This window comes from Sphaeramia orbicularis, chromosome 12 (genome assembly GCF_902148855.1).
Source record: "Sphaeramia orbicularis chromosome 12, fSphaOr1.1, whole genome shotgun sequence".
NCBI classification, from domain to species: Eukaryota; Metazoa; Chordata; class Actinopteri; order Kurtiformes; family Apogonidae; genus Sphaeramia; species Sphaeramia orbicularis.
Window position 1 is genome coordinate 73,160,486 of NC_043968.1, and position 15,459 is coordinate 73,175,944.

Genomic DNA, 15,459 nt, shown 5'->3' on the forward strand with positions numbered 1-15,459 from the left:
GACTAATTTAGTTAATGAAGCCTGAACTGTATGGAGGGATATCGTAGAAGAGGTTGTAACATCCTGATCATGTGCAGCCATACATGAACTTCACCTTGTAACTGCCTTATTACTAATATTACTTACTGCTGTATTTCAGAGCCCTAATAAAAATGTCAGTTGCCATTTTAAATCAGTGTACCATCCTGTTGTACTGTTAGTTTTAAGAAATGTCTAGAAAGTCACTTGAGCAAAATCAGAAATATTCAATGAATGAAAGAATGAACATTTATTGTCATTATACAAAAGTGCATAGTGGAACTTTGTTTGCCTCTCTTTGTAAACTTGCAACACACCAGTAGTCACTGATAAAATAACGCATCAAGCAAAATAAGACTATTCAGCCTTAAAATTGTTTCTGCAATATGTGGAGATTAATCCATTAGTCACTTGATAATGTTGATTTTTGGTCAAACTTATCAAGTGACAGTAACACACATTTGTTTGCTCCAAAGGTGTGTTACTATCCCACTTTAATTTTATGTCTTTGAGCATGTCACAGTTTGTAGGAGACACCTGAGGAATGAGTTCAAGGTTGCTGAAAACTGCAAATGAGGATTTGACAGTGTTTTTTCATTTCATAGACATGTAAATTATGATATGATGCTAACCTTATCCTAACCTAACCTGATTGGTTACTTAATCCTAACCTCAAAGTAAAAGCTGGACCTATGGGATCATATAATTGAATCAACAGCATTTTAGAATGAATGAAACTTGTTTCACCTGTTATAAATGTTGAATGTAGAATATTTTCCATGAAGACAAGATTTTTTTTTTTTTTTTTTGATGACTGGAGGAAGAGATACCTGCCTCATAAATCCTTTGCACAGAGGATTCCCAAGATGCTGCACTCATTCATAGCTATGACTGACATTGCTGACAGTGCAGGAAGCTCACTGATGCGTTGCTGCAGTGCTATTGACAGCTTACGTGATGTTTTGAAAAGGTTCCCACAGTTGTGGAGCTGAGAGCAGGGAACTGGAAGTGAATGGAGTGGTGAGCTAATCTATGTACAGTACATTCTGTTATCAAAGTGGACATGAAACGTCAAGGGGAAATGCATCTATAGACGCAAGTAGTGGCACGCGTAATGGATCGTATTTATGCATACTGCAGAAGTCCGTGACCGAAAAGGCAAGAATGAGTTTTTCTTCTTTCAGCACGTGGACCCTCACTGTTTTCGTTTGTGTTATGTTTGCATAGAACAAGACAATCCCAACTCCACCAATCCAAAGTCCAAAGGATGCAAACTGTCCTCACAGCTAACCCTGTGTTTGCGGTTTACATCACCCAGCACTAAATGCAGTGCTGACACACAGCAGCAGCTGCACCGGCAGTCCCCCATTCACTACTTAACTGAGAGGAAAAAAATAACGTCTCCGCAACAATAGACACACTCCCACAGACAGACACACAAGCACACAACCCTAACCTCAACCCCCCTCCCCCCGTCTTCCCTTTCTCCTCTCACCCGCCACCCTAAATTCCCCCCTCCCCCTTCTTCAGCAATTGTGTGTATTGATGCTTTCCAGAGGCGCGATCTCTGCACCGGCGCTCTCCACTGGCAGGCAGCGTTTGACTGCTGTGACAGGGGGAGACCGTCGCTGTTTGGTTACCTTCTCTCTGTTTTAGATGCCACTGGCATGCTGTTGAGTGAAACAACCCTTTAATTCAAGCCCCATCTCTTCCACTCCGTGCAGCCTCTTGTCGTCTTTTGAAGTGTCTGTCGTGGTGGATAGACAGTGAGAGGCAGAAGGACCATGACTAGCAGGAGGCAAGGAGGGAGGAGGTGACAGGCTGGATGATGTTTTTATTTTTTCTTCCGTCTTGTCATGCAAATCATCGCTGACTTTTCCTGTAATAATAATGTAACTGTGCCAGGATTGGAAGAGATTCTTCTTCCATCATTATTCTCCCTCAACCTGCAAGATCTTCCCACTCAGATTATGGTAAGATTCGTATCGTAAACAGCCTGCGTGAACAGCCGTGTGCATATTGACTGTTGGCATCTCACAATGTCAACACTTTTTTTTTTTCCTTCACTGCAGCAGTCAGATGTGTTTTGTTGAGAGTGTTCTGCTACTGCATGCTATTTTTACCCAAATTTGTATCAGGGAGGTAAATAATTCATCATTCTGGTGGATGGCAGGTTTTCATGTTGTTGGGTGAGTGGAACCCTGCAGATCCTTACTGGAGGAAATACTTGCATTGTTTTTGTAAATTAGCTGCTTTTGCTTGTTGACTGTCTTGTGGGAAACATGGACATTTCTGTGTGATTTTTACTGATGCTTTAGTTTTTTTTATTTTTTTTTTACTAAAGGTAAGGAAAGTGTTTTTGTCCTGTTAAGTGCTGTAAGAATCTGCCCTGAGGGAATAAGGAGTGGCATTTTCCTCCCCAGCTTTGACATTTAAAATTCTCCCTTTCCATGCAGCCACCAGCTGTTCTCAGAGCAGGGCATGAAATACATAAGGGAAGCATATTGGTCTAATTGTTTGTGAATGCTAGGCTGAGGCAGATCAAAGTAAGGTACCACATTTTTAACTGTTATCACTTTGCTTCAAGCTCTGATCTGCTCCATATGTCAGCCACTGGTAAACCCATCTGTCTGCTGGCATTTACAGATTGCATCTGCAAAAAATTACAGTTTGTTTTGGCTTTTCTTGAGTGGTCACTGTTATGTGTGGAACCAGCATCCAGGCACTTTATCATTGTTTGTCTAAGGAACAGGCACAAGAGTTTAATTAGGGGTTTTGGTGGAGGAGCACCACAGTGGCCATGGGACCTCTTTGTAAAATGGATTGTCGCTGTAATGAAATGCCTTTTAATAGAGGCGTCTCTGCGTATTATTTTGGTTCTAATGTCAGGTTTGTCCATGAAGCCATCTCTCGTAGAATGTTTGGTCTTTGAAAACAATTCCCATAAGTCAGTGGGTGAGAGGGCAGGAAATGGAACTAAATGGATTACTGGAGATGACTTGGGTGCATGCATCTAATAACGCCTGGTCTGTTTCTGCACCAATGACATGCTGACAAAAGTTAAATGAGTTGCTATCAGGAACATAAGACGCATAACATAAATAATAAAAGAAGATGGTTTAGTTTTCAGAAAAAGGGGAAATGTGGCTAATCAGGCCGCTGAGCTATGGCCCTGACATAGACAGATTACGGCAGACTGTCTCCAAGGCTAGTGTCTGTCTGGGATTGGGGCTCGTTGGACTGGGTGGGGCTGAGGACATGCATGCTCTCCTCTGTGTTACTGCAGTTCAAGGTCCAGGATGTAACATTTTGGATGATCAAATCATGGAACTGGAATGTAGTACTGATAGGCTAATTAAGTTTTAATGTGTAAAAATGAGAACTAAAATAACGTGTTGCCATTTCTTGTAATTGTAGAATGAGTCATTTTTATCTACAGTGGGGGTGAGTGGCCTTTCACAGATTCTGTTACATTGCACCGCCAGCCAGTCAAAACTGTTGAGATGTACTACCACTACCTACTACATCCACAATAGACAAAATAAACGCTGATGCCAACAAGGGATTCCCACATTAGCAGACACTGTAGATAAAGGGGGTATTCATTGGGTTGCAGTTTGTAACTTCACCACTAGATTGGGGCTAAATGTTAAACACTTTTTCATTTGTTTATATTTAGAACAAAAGTAAGTTTAACAAAACTTTCCTTTTTTGACCTCTGTTCTACTACATTTTTGACTCTCAACTATGAATGAGTTTTGTCGGACCTGCATCATTACCAATGCGTAATTTGGCTACTACAGATCATGATATGTCTTTTCTACTTAACAGGGCAAAATGTATGAATTCAACATGCTGATGTGGTAATATTTAATATCGGATAAGCTGAAGAGCTAATGCCAGGTTTTGGAGATTACTTATCAGCCAGCAGGACACAGGATGTGCCTAGTCTCATCGCCTCATTAAAATTTCACAATCTGAACACTGGCAGTGAACATCTGCTGATGTCTGTGCATTATTACATCACTAGAGGTGGTCTCTCTCTAGTTTTCTTTTTAAATGACAGCATTTGTTTTGCCTTCTCGCTGTCTTTATTTGACATTTGAAGCAGTGGCAACTGATGGTGTGAGGTGTGATGCTATGATGCTGGATGTTACCCCTACTGTGCTGAGCCAAAAACTGTCATCCCCTCCTTCTCCTCCCTCGTCAAACAATGCATTCTTCCTCTGTGATTGGATTCATACTGTCTGTTCGCTACCCAGAGGATTCCTTGGCGCACTCTATTTATGCAAGCTAGCTGGCTGGTTGGCTGCTTTGGTAACTATGGTAACTGTATCCCCCAGAAAGTTGAAGAGACCAGGCCAGAGCAAGGTAATTGTGAGGAAGTGAAGCATGTCTGCTAGGTTAGCCAGCCTGGATGATGGGTCTTTTTTGTCCTTAATGTTGTATACTTGAAGTAGCCATCGCAACTTGGACATTTAAATGCCAAGAATGACGTGGATTTGTTTCAGAGTCAAAATACAATCTTTGAAATCTCTTTGACAGGACATTTTAGAGACAATTTGACAGATTAATGTTGCTAAATGACCCACATTTTTACTTTTAAATTCATTTTTGCTTTAGTTGGACCATAAGGGATTATCCAAAACAAGGAGCTACTTTATATTGAAATAAATGTTGGAATGGCAATCAATTAAAGTTCACCCTCTGACGGGACATTACTGTGTTTTGACCCTTCAGCTTTAGTAGTGCAGACTAATGCTCATAATGTATGAAAAAGCAATTGGAGCTTTTCATCAGAATGACAATTAGTATTCAAATCCACTGATTTCCTGCATACTTATCTCTGCGTCAAGTTATTATGATCCAGCTATAGATGATACAGATGATCCAGACGCATAATATCTTCAACTTCTTATTCTTGGTCTTGTCAGAGTTGAATACAAAACCCATCCCACAGCTCAGGAGTCGTGTGTAATGATTCTTCTTATCAGTTTGAGCAACCACGCCAACAAGAAAATCACAAACTGCAAAAAACTTCCCATTCATTTCCAACAGGCGGACATCATGAAACTTAACAAACTCATATTTTCTTTACACATGCGTGATTTTTGTCGTGCATTAATGTGAATATGTGGTTGACATGTGAATAAAATAAGCCTTTACTGAGCTCGGTGCATATCTCAGTACGGTATTCGGTACAGTGTACAGTATTCTTGAAATCAGAGTTTTGTACGTCGTTTCCTGATATTGCATTGAATGTTCAGACTTAAAGTGCATAATGTCTTCCCTACAGTGGAGAGAATGTTGTAAATATAAAGCGTTTCTTTTAAAATGGCTGTTAATCTGAGAGTGTTTACATCCAGTACACCATATTTACCACAAATGTAGCTGCATTTAGCCTCTTTCATACCATGCTGACTCCCAAAACCCAGCAACATTTGAATGATGAGTCTCAAAATGTCAGGAATTCGTTCCACTGCTCCATTAAAGGTAACGATAAATCTGACCAAATGTTTTCTTCATATACAGAAGAAAGTCACTTCCATCAGTCTTCCCCACAGATTCGATGAGTCTTTTATATCGATTTATATCAATACATTCAGCAACGTTTCCTCTCATTCACAGTGAAAAGATTTTGGTAAAATGAAGTACCATATAAACCTGAGCAGAAACCCCTGCTTGAGGCCTACCCCAAGCCAAATTTCAGTCACTGTCAAACGAGGCCTCCTGGTTGCTATGGTGTGAAGAACCAAGAGGCCCAGGAGAGCTGAGCGTTAATCAGTCTGTTAAACTGAATGAAAGTATGAATCTGTGAAAGGAGCACTGGTATGGGGGTAAATATGCAGCGAACAGCAGGAACGTTCAGAATTTCTGCTGAAACCTTCTGTACTAGACATGAATATATTATTTACTCTAAACTTTGATTGTTTTTCCCTCTGTTTCAGATTAGTGTTGGGACAACCACCTTTGACCATTTCCAGCTGTGAGAAGAAAAGGGAAAATCAGTCTTAATGAACCAATATTCGCTAGCCGATGCCATGACTGATAAGTAAGTGGTTCTATCTCTTACAAGAAAGTGTGTTTGCGTGAAGAGCCGACTGTACTTTAGCCCTTTGTTTTATGTGAAGTAAGCCACTGATGCAGTGTTGCTGCATGTCTTTGTGTTTATGCTTTCTCTCGCTCCAAGCAAGATTGTCCCATGGAAGTGTTGTGTAAGTGTTTCAGTTTACAGAACTGGAGGAGAATCAGGGGTTTGATAGCACAGAGTGAAGTGCGCAGTGCTGGGGGGTTGCCATAAAGACAGTCTGTTTTGCCCCTGAAGACTTGACGTGACATTTGCATCAGGGCTGATTTGCATTCTTGTTCACTGTGCTGGTATGTTGCGACTGCTGTTAGCTGCTCTTTATACTCCTGACAAAACACAGTTAGTTAAAGGTTTTTGAAGCTTTGCACTACTACCTCTTCTATTGCTCCTCTTCTGTGTCTTAGCTGAGGTTCCTTCATCTTTTCCCTTCCCCCTTTTCATTTTGGACTAGTTCTCTATACTTCTATCTCTTTTCTCTTTTTGTCTCTTTTGTTAACTTTGCCTTTGTCTCTCTTTCCAGTGTTTGTTGGATTTGATCTATAGGGGATAGAGACTTTGGGTGCAGTAAGCAAAATAATCTGCCGTCAGCGTTCATAATAAGCGGAATAAGTGGTGCAGGCCGGTCAGCTGAAAGGGATAGGCGCAAACACGGTGAAGGCCAAGTAAGGCCAGGCCTATTATGTGGTTGAGTTACAGAAAATGAAAGGGGCAGTTAAAAAAAAAAAGGTCTTCCCATTGCAAAAAGTTCTTTCACAACGCTTTGATTTTAGTGATAAATTTTCACAATTACAGATGCTCATGTGGGATTTGGGAAACCAGGAGAGTGTATAAGTATAGAGCAAAGGTTTGAACTGAACAAAATGTGACTGACATAATTGGACTGCCACCCCCCCATACTCTCAGCTTAATATTTATGCACCTGTTCAAACTCCAAAGAATGCAGAAAAGGCAGACCAGGGCTGGGGGGGGTGAAGTGTATCTAGGGACCCACTCAGCCACAGTCCCAAGGGTAGCCCCTGAGCTCACACCAGCACATTAAAAAACTCAAATATCGTGCATCTAGCTAGTTTGGTGGAGATGGATAATGCTATATTTGGCAGAATAGGGAATTTCTCTTGCAAATTAGAAGGTTGTTTCAGCTGTGTTCCCTTTAAAGATGTATTGCAATTTCTCCAGGGCCAGACACTTGGAAGTTTTTAGTGTCTTGGATGCAATATAAAGGGTAAACAAGGGGAAAAAAAACTGGGCTTGGAAAATACAAAACTAGACATGGGAGCATTTTTCATTAAGAGCGTTTGGAGTGTTTAAGGTTACCAAATGAAACTCAAGTAACGTTAAGCGAATGCGGGGAGTTAGTAAGTGATGATGTTGTTGTCGAGCTGTCCCGTTGGATGAAAGGTATCCAAGCAACCAAAGAGGCTGAAAGGGGGAGGGCAGTAGTTTATTGTGTGCTAGATGCTAGTGCATGTTGTGGGATGATTGTTCGTCGAAGAAGAATGATAAATGTTATGCCAAAAGGAAGTGAGGGGAAAAGTTGGAGGACGTGCCCCCCAACAGTGACCGCAAACAAAGCCTCCCTCTACATGGGACTACTTAAGATTCATACAAAGGCAGAAGAAGACTGCTGCTTATTTTCTCTCTAATGCACATGCACACTCACACAAATGCCCCCTTATTTTCTCCGGCTCAGTCATGAACAAACATTTACACATTGTGCGATATCTGTGGACATTCCTCTTGATATATGCTTTCCAAATGGCATTCCCAGAGACAAGCTGCCCCGCACTCACAGCTAGAGTGGAAAACTTAGCATTTAGCCTGTCTTATGCAGTAGTTTTTTGTTCTGTTGCTCAAGATCCCATTGGGGTCTCACAATATCAAAAAATGAACTTGTTTCATGTGCTGGATTATAACTTCAGCCTCCTATTGTACCAGGATGCTCTGGGATGGGGAAAGTTTCTAAAGCCAGATTTGCTCTGTAGTGCTTATAGACAGGGGTTCATTCTGTTGAAATTCAAGCCTGCATAATCCTCTTCAGCACTCTGCTTTTGTGTGTGCACATGTATACATGTTTGTGTGCTGAAGTACAGAGTCCATACAACCTCTCTCCTGGATTTGGATGACCAGGAATTTCACCTAGTTCAGTTAAGATTAATGTATTGGATTGCATCATCAATTAAAACAGTGACCCAAATGTTTTACTTCAACATATACCGCGTTACATGTACAGTATCATTACCGTTGGCCTCATATCTTAATTGCCTAAATCATATTTTTGACCAGATTGTGTTATCAGCATAATTTTACTCTCGTAACACTGCTGATTTTTTTCATCATTGGCTATGACCTAAAAAAAAAATGTGAGTTAAGCAATTATGCTATGAGGCTAACAATACATTTTTGAATGCTTTTGCCCCTAACTGGGTGTTTCTATTATTAACGGGGAGACACAAAAACAATCCATCGTTCCTTAAGCCCTCAAAGCAGTGTATGTACTGTCATGGTTCTTTATGCAACTGCTGCATTCCTGTTTTGCACGAGGAGACTCTTCCTCCTACTCACTTCTCTCAATTCTCTTTGTTTTCTGCCCTCCTTCGCTTCAACCACTGTATGAATTTGAGCTCAAATATCCTCTCTCGTACCAAAGCTGGTTTTCTCTCTTCCCTTTTGTCAATAATGTGCCCTCCCTCCCTCCTCTACCTGTGGAGAACTGACAGCCATGTCAAAGACTGAGAATGTCCATAGATGAACAGTAAGGGCGACTGCACAGGGGGTTTGGTTTGTGTGTATATGTGTATGAGTGTGTGTGGACTGGGGTGAGGTGAGGTGGGGTGTGGGGGTATTTACTGGAATGACCACACGGTCGGAGGGATGACTGGCCTTTTCCCAGTCTTTGATTTATCTATTCAGCTAAACTCCCACATGTACATGTATTCATGTCATTCTCAGGGGGGAAAAGATCCACAACCACTTGCAGAAACCGGTAAAGCACTCATCAGCTGTCAGTCACACAGACCTACAGAAACTGGATTTACTACAACAGAGTGTTGGAGAATTAAGAAATCTGCCATGTCTAGAGGAAATGCATAATTTGAGACCTCTTCTATAGTAATATGAGATTACTGTTGTATTTTGATGAGAATAAATCAATAAAAAAAGGGGGGATAGAGTCTGTCATCTGCATTAAAATAAGTAATGTAGAGCATCTTTAGTTATAGCAGCTTTAGCACAAGTTTCACTAGTAAGGAAATATTCAGCCTTTTGGCACATCAGCACCAGATTGTATGCAGGATCAGGACTTAGAAAGCACTGTGCAAACACTGGTTTCTATTAAGATGAAAGAACCACACAGACTCAGACAAAATTGCCTTGGTTGGATGTAGTTCAGCTGGTAATTTCACCTCTGCTTCTTTTCCTCAGAGAATTCCGACTTTATTTTTTGTAATACTATGACTTTTTTCCTGAAAATTTTTAGACTTTTTTCTTAAAATCCTCACTGGCCTTACTCCTCTTTTTTATTGATTTAAACCCCCTCAGTCTTTATGCACAATGTTTACAATATGTATATTTTAATATGAAGGACAACTTACACATCATGATTAACTTTTTCATATGAAAATATCAGGAGCTTAGGAAAAGAAAAAGCAGTCTCCACAACTTGGAATATTAACTCTTTCGGTGCCAGACAGTTAAGGGGCTAATAAGCCTTAAAAGTGCCACAGAATTTGGCCGTTTTTCAGTATTTCGCGTCGTTTTTATAATTGAAGTCTGAATCGTCATCAGAACTCATTTTCTAGCAGATGGGACTGTTTTGACAGATCGCTGTGTTTACGATATTACTACAAAATGGCCATCTAATTTGCATATGATTTCATTCATAAATTCATTCATAAAATTTCCCAAGCAGAAAACGAAACGCGAGCTCTTCCTTGGTCAAAAACCGCTCGGTAACATCCGACCGATTGCTACTTAGATTCAAAACGCACCGGACGCAGCCGATTCATTATTGATCGTAATTTGCAAGAAGATTTGAAAGAACGTCATCGAAATGTGAGAAAGAAATGGGGGTGGATGGTTTGTTTGTACACAAAAATGGCGTATTCTCCAAAGCCGATCTGATCGGCCCGTGGCACTTTAAAGGTTGTATTCGTAAAGCCGATTTAATCGGCCCATGGCATTGAAAGAGTTAAAAAAAAAAAAAAAAGAAGTCCACTTTGGTTATTGTAATCTAAAACATTTATTGCATACTGTGATGTTAGTAACGGTAACAAAAAATAAAATGACCTAGATATAGTGGGATACGATGTATTTCTTTGGAGACCCTCTGGCCATAAGTGAAGAATTGGGTACATTTAGCCACAAATGACTTTTTGATCATTAGACGTTGAAAAGGCTCAGGGCAGAGGAAATCCGGTGTCACAGTGGAGTGAACTCAATAGTCCATCATGTTACTATGTTTACCAGACCCTGAGTTTCTGGAGTAGGCCTATTAATAAATTAGTTTTAGCTTGAAGAGTTTCAAAAGGCCAGCTTGGGCCCATCCTCATTCAAGTCCACTCATCAATTATAAAAGTCAAAACCCATGACATCTCCACTTCCTCTCCTTCACCTCTCCAGACCGCTGTGTCATCAAAGGGCAGGGTTTTGGGGAGGGGGCACCCCCTGGACTTGTACCCAGGCGAGACACCCACTCAGGACATCCTGAATTGAGCCATGTAAAGGCGTGGTGTCAGTGGGATCCATGGATGCATAGTAAGGGCTCTGTATCAGCTGTCACAAGGTTTTGTGGGAGCTCAGGGAACCCAAGTCAAAGTGTTTCCGAAGGATGTTGAGGGGGATTCGACCTTTGGCCGACGACTCATCAATCTTGTGCCAACTGTCATCTTCTCCCAGCCCCCATTGATGCTGTCAGAAGAGAGGACGGGCGGAGACTCGCTGTGTCGTGGATTTGTTTTCGTGCGTTTATTTTATTTTCCTGTGGAGTCTGGACAAATATCACATACACAAGATGTTGACGTTTTCATACATAATCACCTGTTATCAAATGTTTTGACTGTTCTGAAGTGGCTACAAACTGTTACTACCAAGTATGGCTGTTGCCCTTGATATACGATATGTTGTATGTACCCTCTTCTCATGAAATTGATATTAACTCCCAATCTGATCTTCAATAATACATAATCTATACTTGATGACATGAATGAAATAACTCATCTTCATAAGGAGGCATATCCTCACCACAGCCAGCTCAGTGCAGGATACTGTGGTCAACTGTGTGATAGAACTGAAACAGGAGGAGAGATGATGTGATGTCCTGTGTGGTTTTTCCAGTCTGGTGTGTATCATCTCTACTTAACATAATCTGATTATTCTTTTATACAGTAAAGCAGTAGACCTGCATTACAGTAGCTTTAGCCCACTAAGCAAATGCTAATGAATCCACATATTTGGGTTGATTCGGGTGACCTGAATTCAGTTGTCTGGAAGATTTGTTTCCTTGTTCTGGGAAAATACCATCCATTTTGGTGGCTTTAGTCATTTATGTCTTTTCATAAATAATTTATGTCTCACTAATCCTCTGTTAATCATACAGTATATACAAGTGTTTTGGACATTCACTAACACTGATTCTCTGTTTAAAAGTTAGTGACCTAAAGTACAGTCAACCCAAAGTAAATACAGGCCTAAGGTGTCCTCTCTGACTGAACTATGTTGCACCAGACTGTGGGAATAAAGCTTGTGTGCTTGTGCAGGGAGAATGTATTCAGCTCTGTTGTAAGGGTTTTAATTTTGTTCAGAGAAGCAGTCTAAAGGAACAGCCTGGAAAGTGTGTGAATGGAGGCCCAACCATCTGTCACGATGGCAATAAGAAGATTTTACTTTCCCTGCCTGTTGGAATATAACAGGAAAAGCAAAAGAAATGTTCAGCTGATTATTGTTCTGTTACTGCCTGGTGGTTATATAATGCAAAATTTGTCCTCTTTATGTGTTATCATTAACACTATTTACATGTCAACACTACGTTTACCCAAAGAAAATGAGCTGAACATGGTTCAGCACATTTTAATCAGGTCACCAATTGTCAGATAAAATACACCAAGACAATCACATGAGAAAAAATGTCCTTTTTAAAACATAAATTTTAAAGAAATGCTCATATTGAAGGTAGGAAAGTGTAGATTTTGCAGTTTATGTGTGTGTGTTATCTTTGTTCTTGCAAAGTGTGTGTGTTTCAGTATCCATGTTGGACAAATATCATAAATTGTAATGTGTGAAAAGACAATTTGTTAAAGAAAAGAGAAGCTAAAATGACAAATGGTTGTACCTCCTGCATAGGTTTCTATTATTTACAGCAATTTTAGAACACTGTTTAGACAGTTTCTATTTTACTTTAAAAAAATAAAAAAATAAATAAATAAATAAAATTATATATATATATATATATATATATATATATATATATATATATATATATATATATATATATATATATATATATATTTGATATTTTCCATTTCATTATATTGAATATTTGAGCAAAAGTGATAAATATATCTTACCATCAACTATGAATAACAACTTTTTGATAGTGAAACAGTAATAACTAGAAAAGCACTCAGAGAGCCAAGGCAGATCAGTGCCCCCCCCACCCCCCCCCCCCCCCCCCCCCCCCCGACATCACCACCAAAATTTAATCATTTGATCTTTGTGCCAGTATCAACATTTCTTGAAAATTTCATCAAAACTTTTTGTGTTATCTTGCTAACAGACAAATGAGGTATTAATGTGTCAGTCTCTCCTTGTGATGGTTTTATACATTCTATAAACTTATAGTAGATTTTCAAAAACCAAAATGTAATAAAGTTTAGAACAGGAAAAAGACTAGTTGATTCAGTTATAACAAGTGAAAAAATAAATAACTATTGTAAGTGGTTAACTGTCAATTTGGCCAGGTCGTTATTGTAAATGAGAATCAGTTCTCAGCTAACTTACCTAGTTAAATAAATAAAGTAATTAATTAATCTGAACTTTGTAAAGAAATCTAATAAAGTTTGGATCATTGAATCTCAAAGAAATTTACCATTAAATCTGGAGTTGAATGTCAAACCAAAAATGTGTGATTTTCTTTGTTTTCTCATCATTTTCATGGTGTCAGTCATGTGGATCTGAAATGGCCTGTGTTGTGATATGGGAATTTGGTTGAATTGTGTAGAACTGCAGGTCGCTGTAAAGTGTTTTTGCTCTATTGACTTCTCATAAATCTACAGCTTCATCATCGGTACTTAGACAACGGAGACGAATGACAAATGTATGAATGGGCTTGTCCTCAGTAGAAAGGGGAATGACAAATGAGAGACCACAGGCTGCATGTTCCACAGGGCCGTGGTTTTCACAGATAACAACATTAACTGGTCTTTGGTTGTAAATGGTCTCCTGACAGTGGTTAGCTGGTGTTTGATTTTTTTTTTTTTTTTTTTTTTAACCTTCTATAATGGTGACTGTTTTATCTTATTACCTTATATCACGGTTGTCAAAAATACAGCGCCTGGCCCAAAAACTGGCCCGCCAAAGGGTCCAATCGGGCCCGTGGGATGAATTTGTGAAATGCAAAATATCACTTAAGAATTCAATCTCAAGTGGGTCAGACCTTAAAATACTATCATAATAACCTATAAATAATGACAACTCCAAATTCTTCTCTTTGTTTCAGTGTAAAAAAAGTAAAATTACTTGAACATGTTTACATTTACAAACTATCCTTTCACAAAAAATGTGAATTATCTGAACAAATATGAACATTATAATTTAACAATATTCTGCCAGTTACTAAATGTTTTGTGTATTTGTAGATCCACAGTGATCTGTAAGTTCTAATGTACATGTGTAAATGATAAACTGAGGCATAATATTGTTAAAATTGTACTTGTTTTTCTTAATAAATTTCAGTTTTTTCATGGTTCCTCAAAATTTTTTTAATGGCTAGTTTGTAGATGTAAACATTTGCATCATGTAGTTTTACTTTTTTCCCTGTAAAGCATAGAGAAAAGTTTGGAGTTGACATTATTTATATTATTAGGTTATTTTTTTTACTGGTCCGGCCCATTTGAGATCATATTGGGATGATGTGGCCCCTGATCTAAAATGAGTTTGACGCCTCTGCCTTATGTGCATCTGTGTTTGGATTGAGGTGCTGAACGTTCCTTTATATCAATGCAAATGTTATGTAATGTTACTTTTCTGTGCACTGTGTCTTAATTGTCATCATCATTGTATAACTAACCACACACTGAACGTGTAAACACATGTATTCTGCTCCCTCCCTCTCTTGTTCTTCATAAGCACATTGTCTGATCTTTCTGTCTTCTCCCCCCTCCTCCCTAGCTTGAGGATTTTATAATTCTCTCCGGAGGAAGAGCGTCGCATCTTGTAAGGAGCCACAGGTCAGAAACTTTACTCCTCCCCCCAACCCCCCACCCCCACTGCTCAGATTGACTGAGCTGCTCTTGGGTCTGCATGCTTCAACACGACTGCCGCATGCTTCTCCAACCCCTTTGTAATCACCTCAGGGCTTTGCTCCTGTTTTTCTCCCCCCACTGCATGACCATATCAGCAGTTGTACTTTGAGTCCTTTTTGGCTTTGTTGCTTTGCAGAACCCCAAGTTTTTTTTTTGAAATTTTTTTTGCTATGAATCCTCCTTTCTTACCGCACCTTTTGATTTCTTTCCTCTTCACTGTCTGATTTGGTTTCCATTTCCCCTTTCAGGTGTGATTGTCTTGTTTTGATTCTTAATGCTTTGGCATGAGCTGGGAAGACAGCTGTTGGTCTGCATAGTCGTAATTATATCTACCAATGTTTGAGTGATGGACATTGTGTGCACACAGCTGCCTGCTTTCAGCGGCCTTCCTGAACAACCCACTTCCTCTTTGCTCCGCAGCTTCACTCAGCAACTGAAACTAACGCCTGTTTCCAAGTGACTGATGCTTTAATTTTATAAGAGCTGCTCATGCATAATTCTGATACTTTCTGAGATAAAAGTTACTTCTGCAAACTTGTTGCTTGAAGTTTAGGTGAGGTCATTTTCAGTCACTCTGGGAGCATTCATAGGCTAGGTTTTGCATTGTTTATCCAACTCTGAGGAAACGATGAAATTAGTGTTTTTAATCCCCTTCTATGCCAAGTTCAAAAGGACACACTGTTAGTGTTTAGACAGCCTGTGGGTGATGGGCTGAGTTTTTGCACAGCACTCCAAAGGAGGTTTTTGTCTGTGCGGGCCAAAATTACCACCATGAAATCGGTGCCCGCCAAAGCCTGCAAAGGAAAAAGGAATCCTGCTTAAAGGCGGAGAAGAGGG

At 39.7% G+C, this 15,459-nt stretch overlaps 1 protein-coding gene and 1 long non-coding RNA gene across 7 annotated transcripts in view; one reads left to right on the forward strand and one right to left on the reverse strand.

The window, feature by feature from the left end:
* LOC115430805 (uncharacterized) overlaps window positions 1-15,459 on the reverse strand; it is a 636,483-nt gene that overhangs the window by 454,895 nt on the left and 166,129 nt on the right. The gene's annotated exons all lie outside the window — the stretch shown is intronic.
* The window catches only part of sema4d (sema domain, immunoglobulin domain (Ig), transmembrane domain (TM) and short cytoplasmic domain, (semaphorin) 4D), a 70,994-nt gene that overhangs the window by 3,821 nt on the left and 51,714 nt on the right, over window positions 1-15,459 (forward strand). For 2 of the 6 annotated variants that reach the window (XM_030151004.1, XM_030150997.1), the window contains exon 2: window positions 5,967-6,070. In XM_030151004.1, the coding sequence (XP_030006864.1) occupies window positions 6,033-6,070 (38 nt within the window). In that variant the 5' untranslated portion in view covers window positions 5,967-6,032. Of the gene's footprint in view, window positions 1-1,611; window positions 1,992-2,088; window positions 2,363-5,966; window positions 6,071-14,488; window positions 14,548-15,459 lie in introns of those variants that run through there. The other 4 variants (XM_030151003.1, XM_030151002.1, XM_030150998.1 and 1 more) reach the window with 4 other exon arrangements.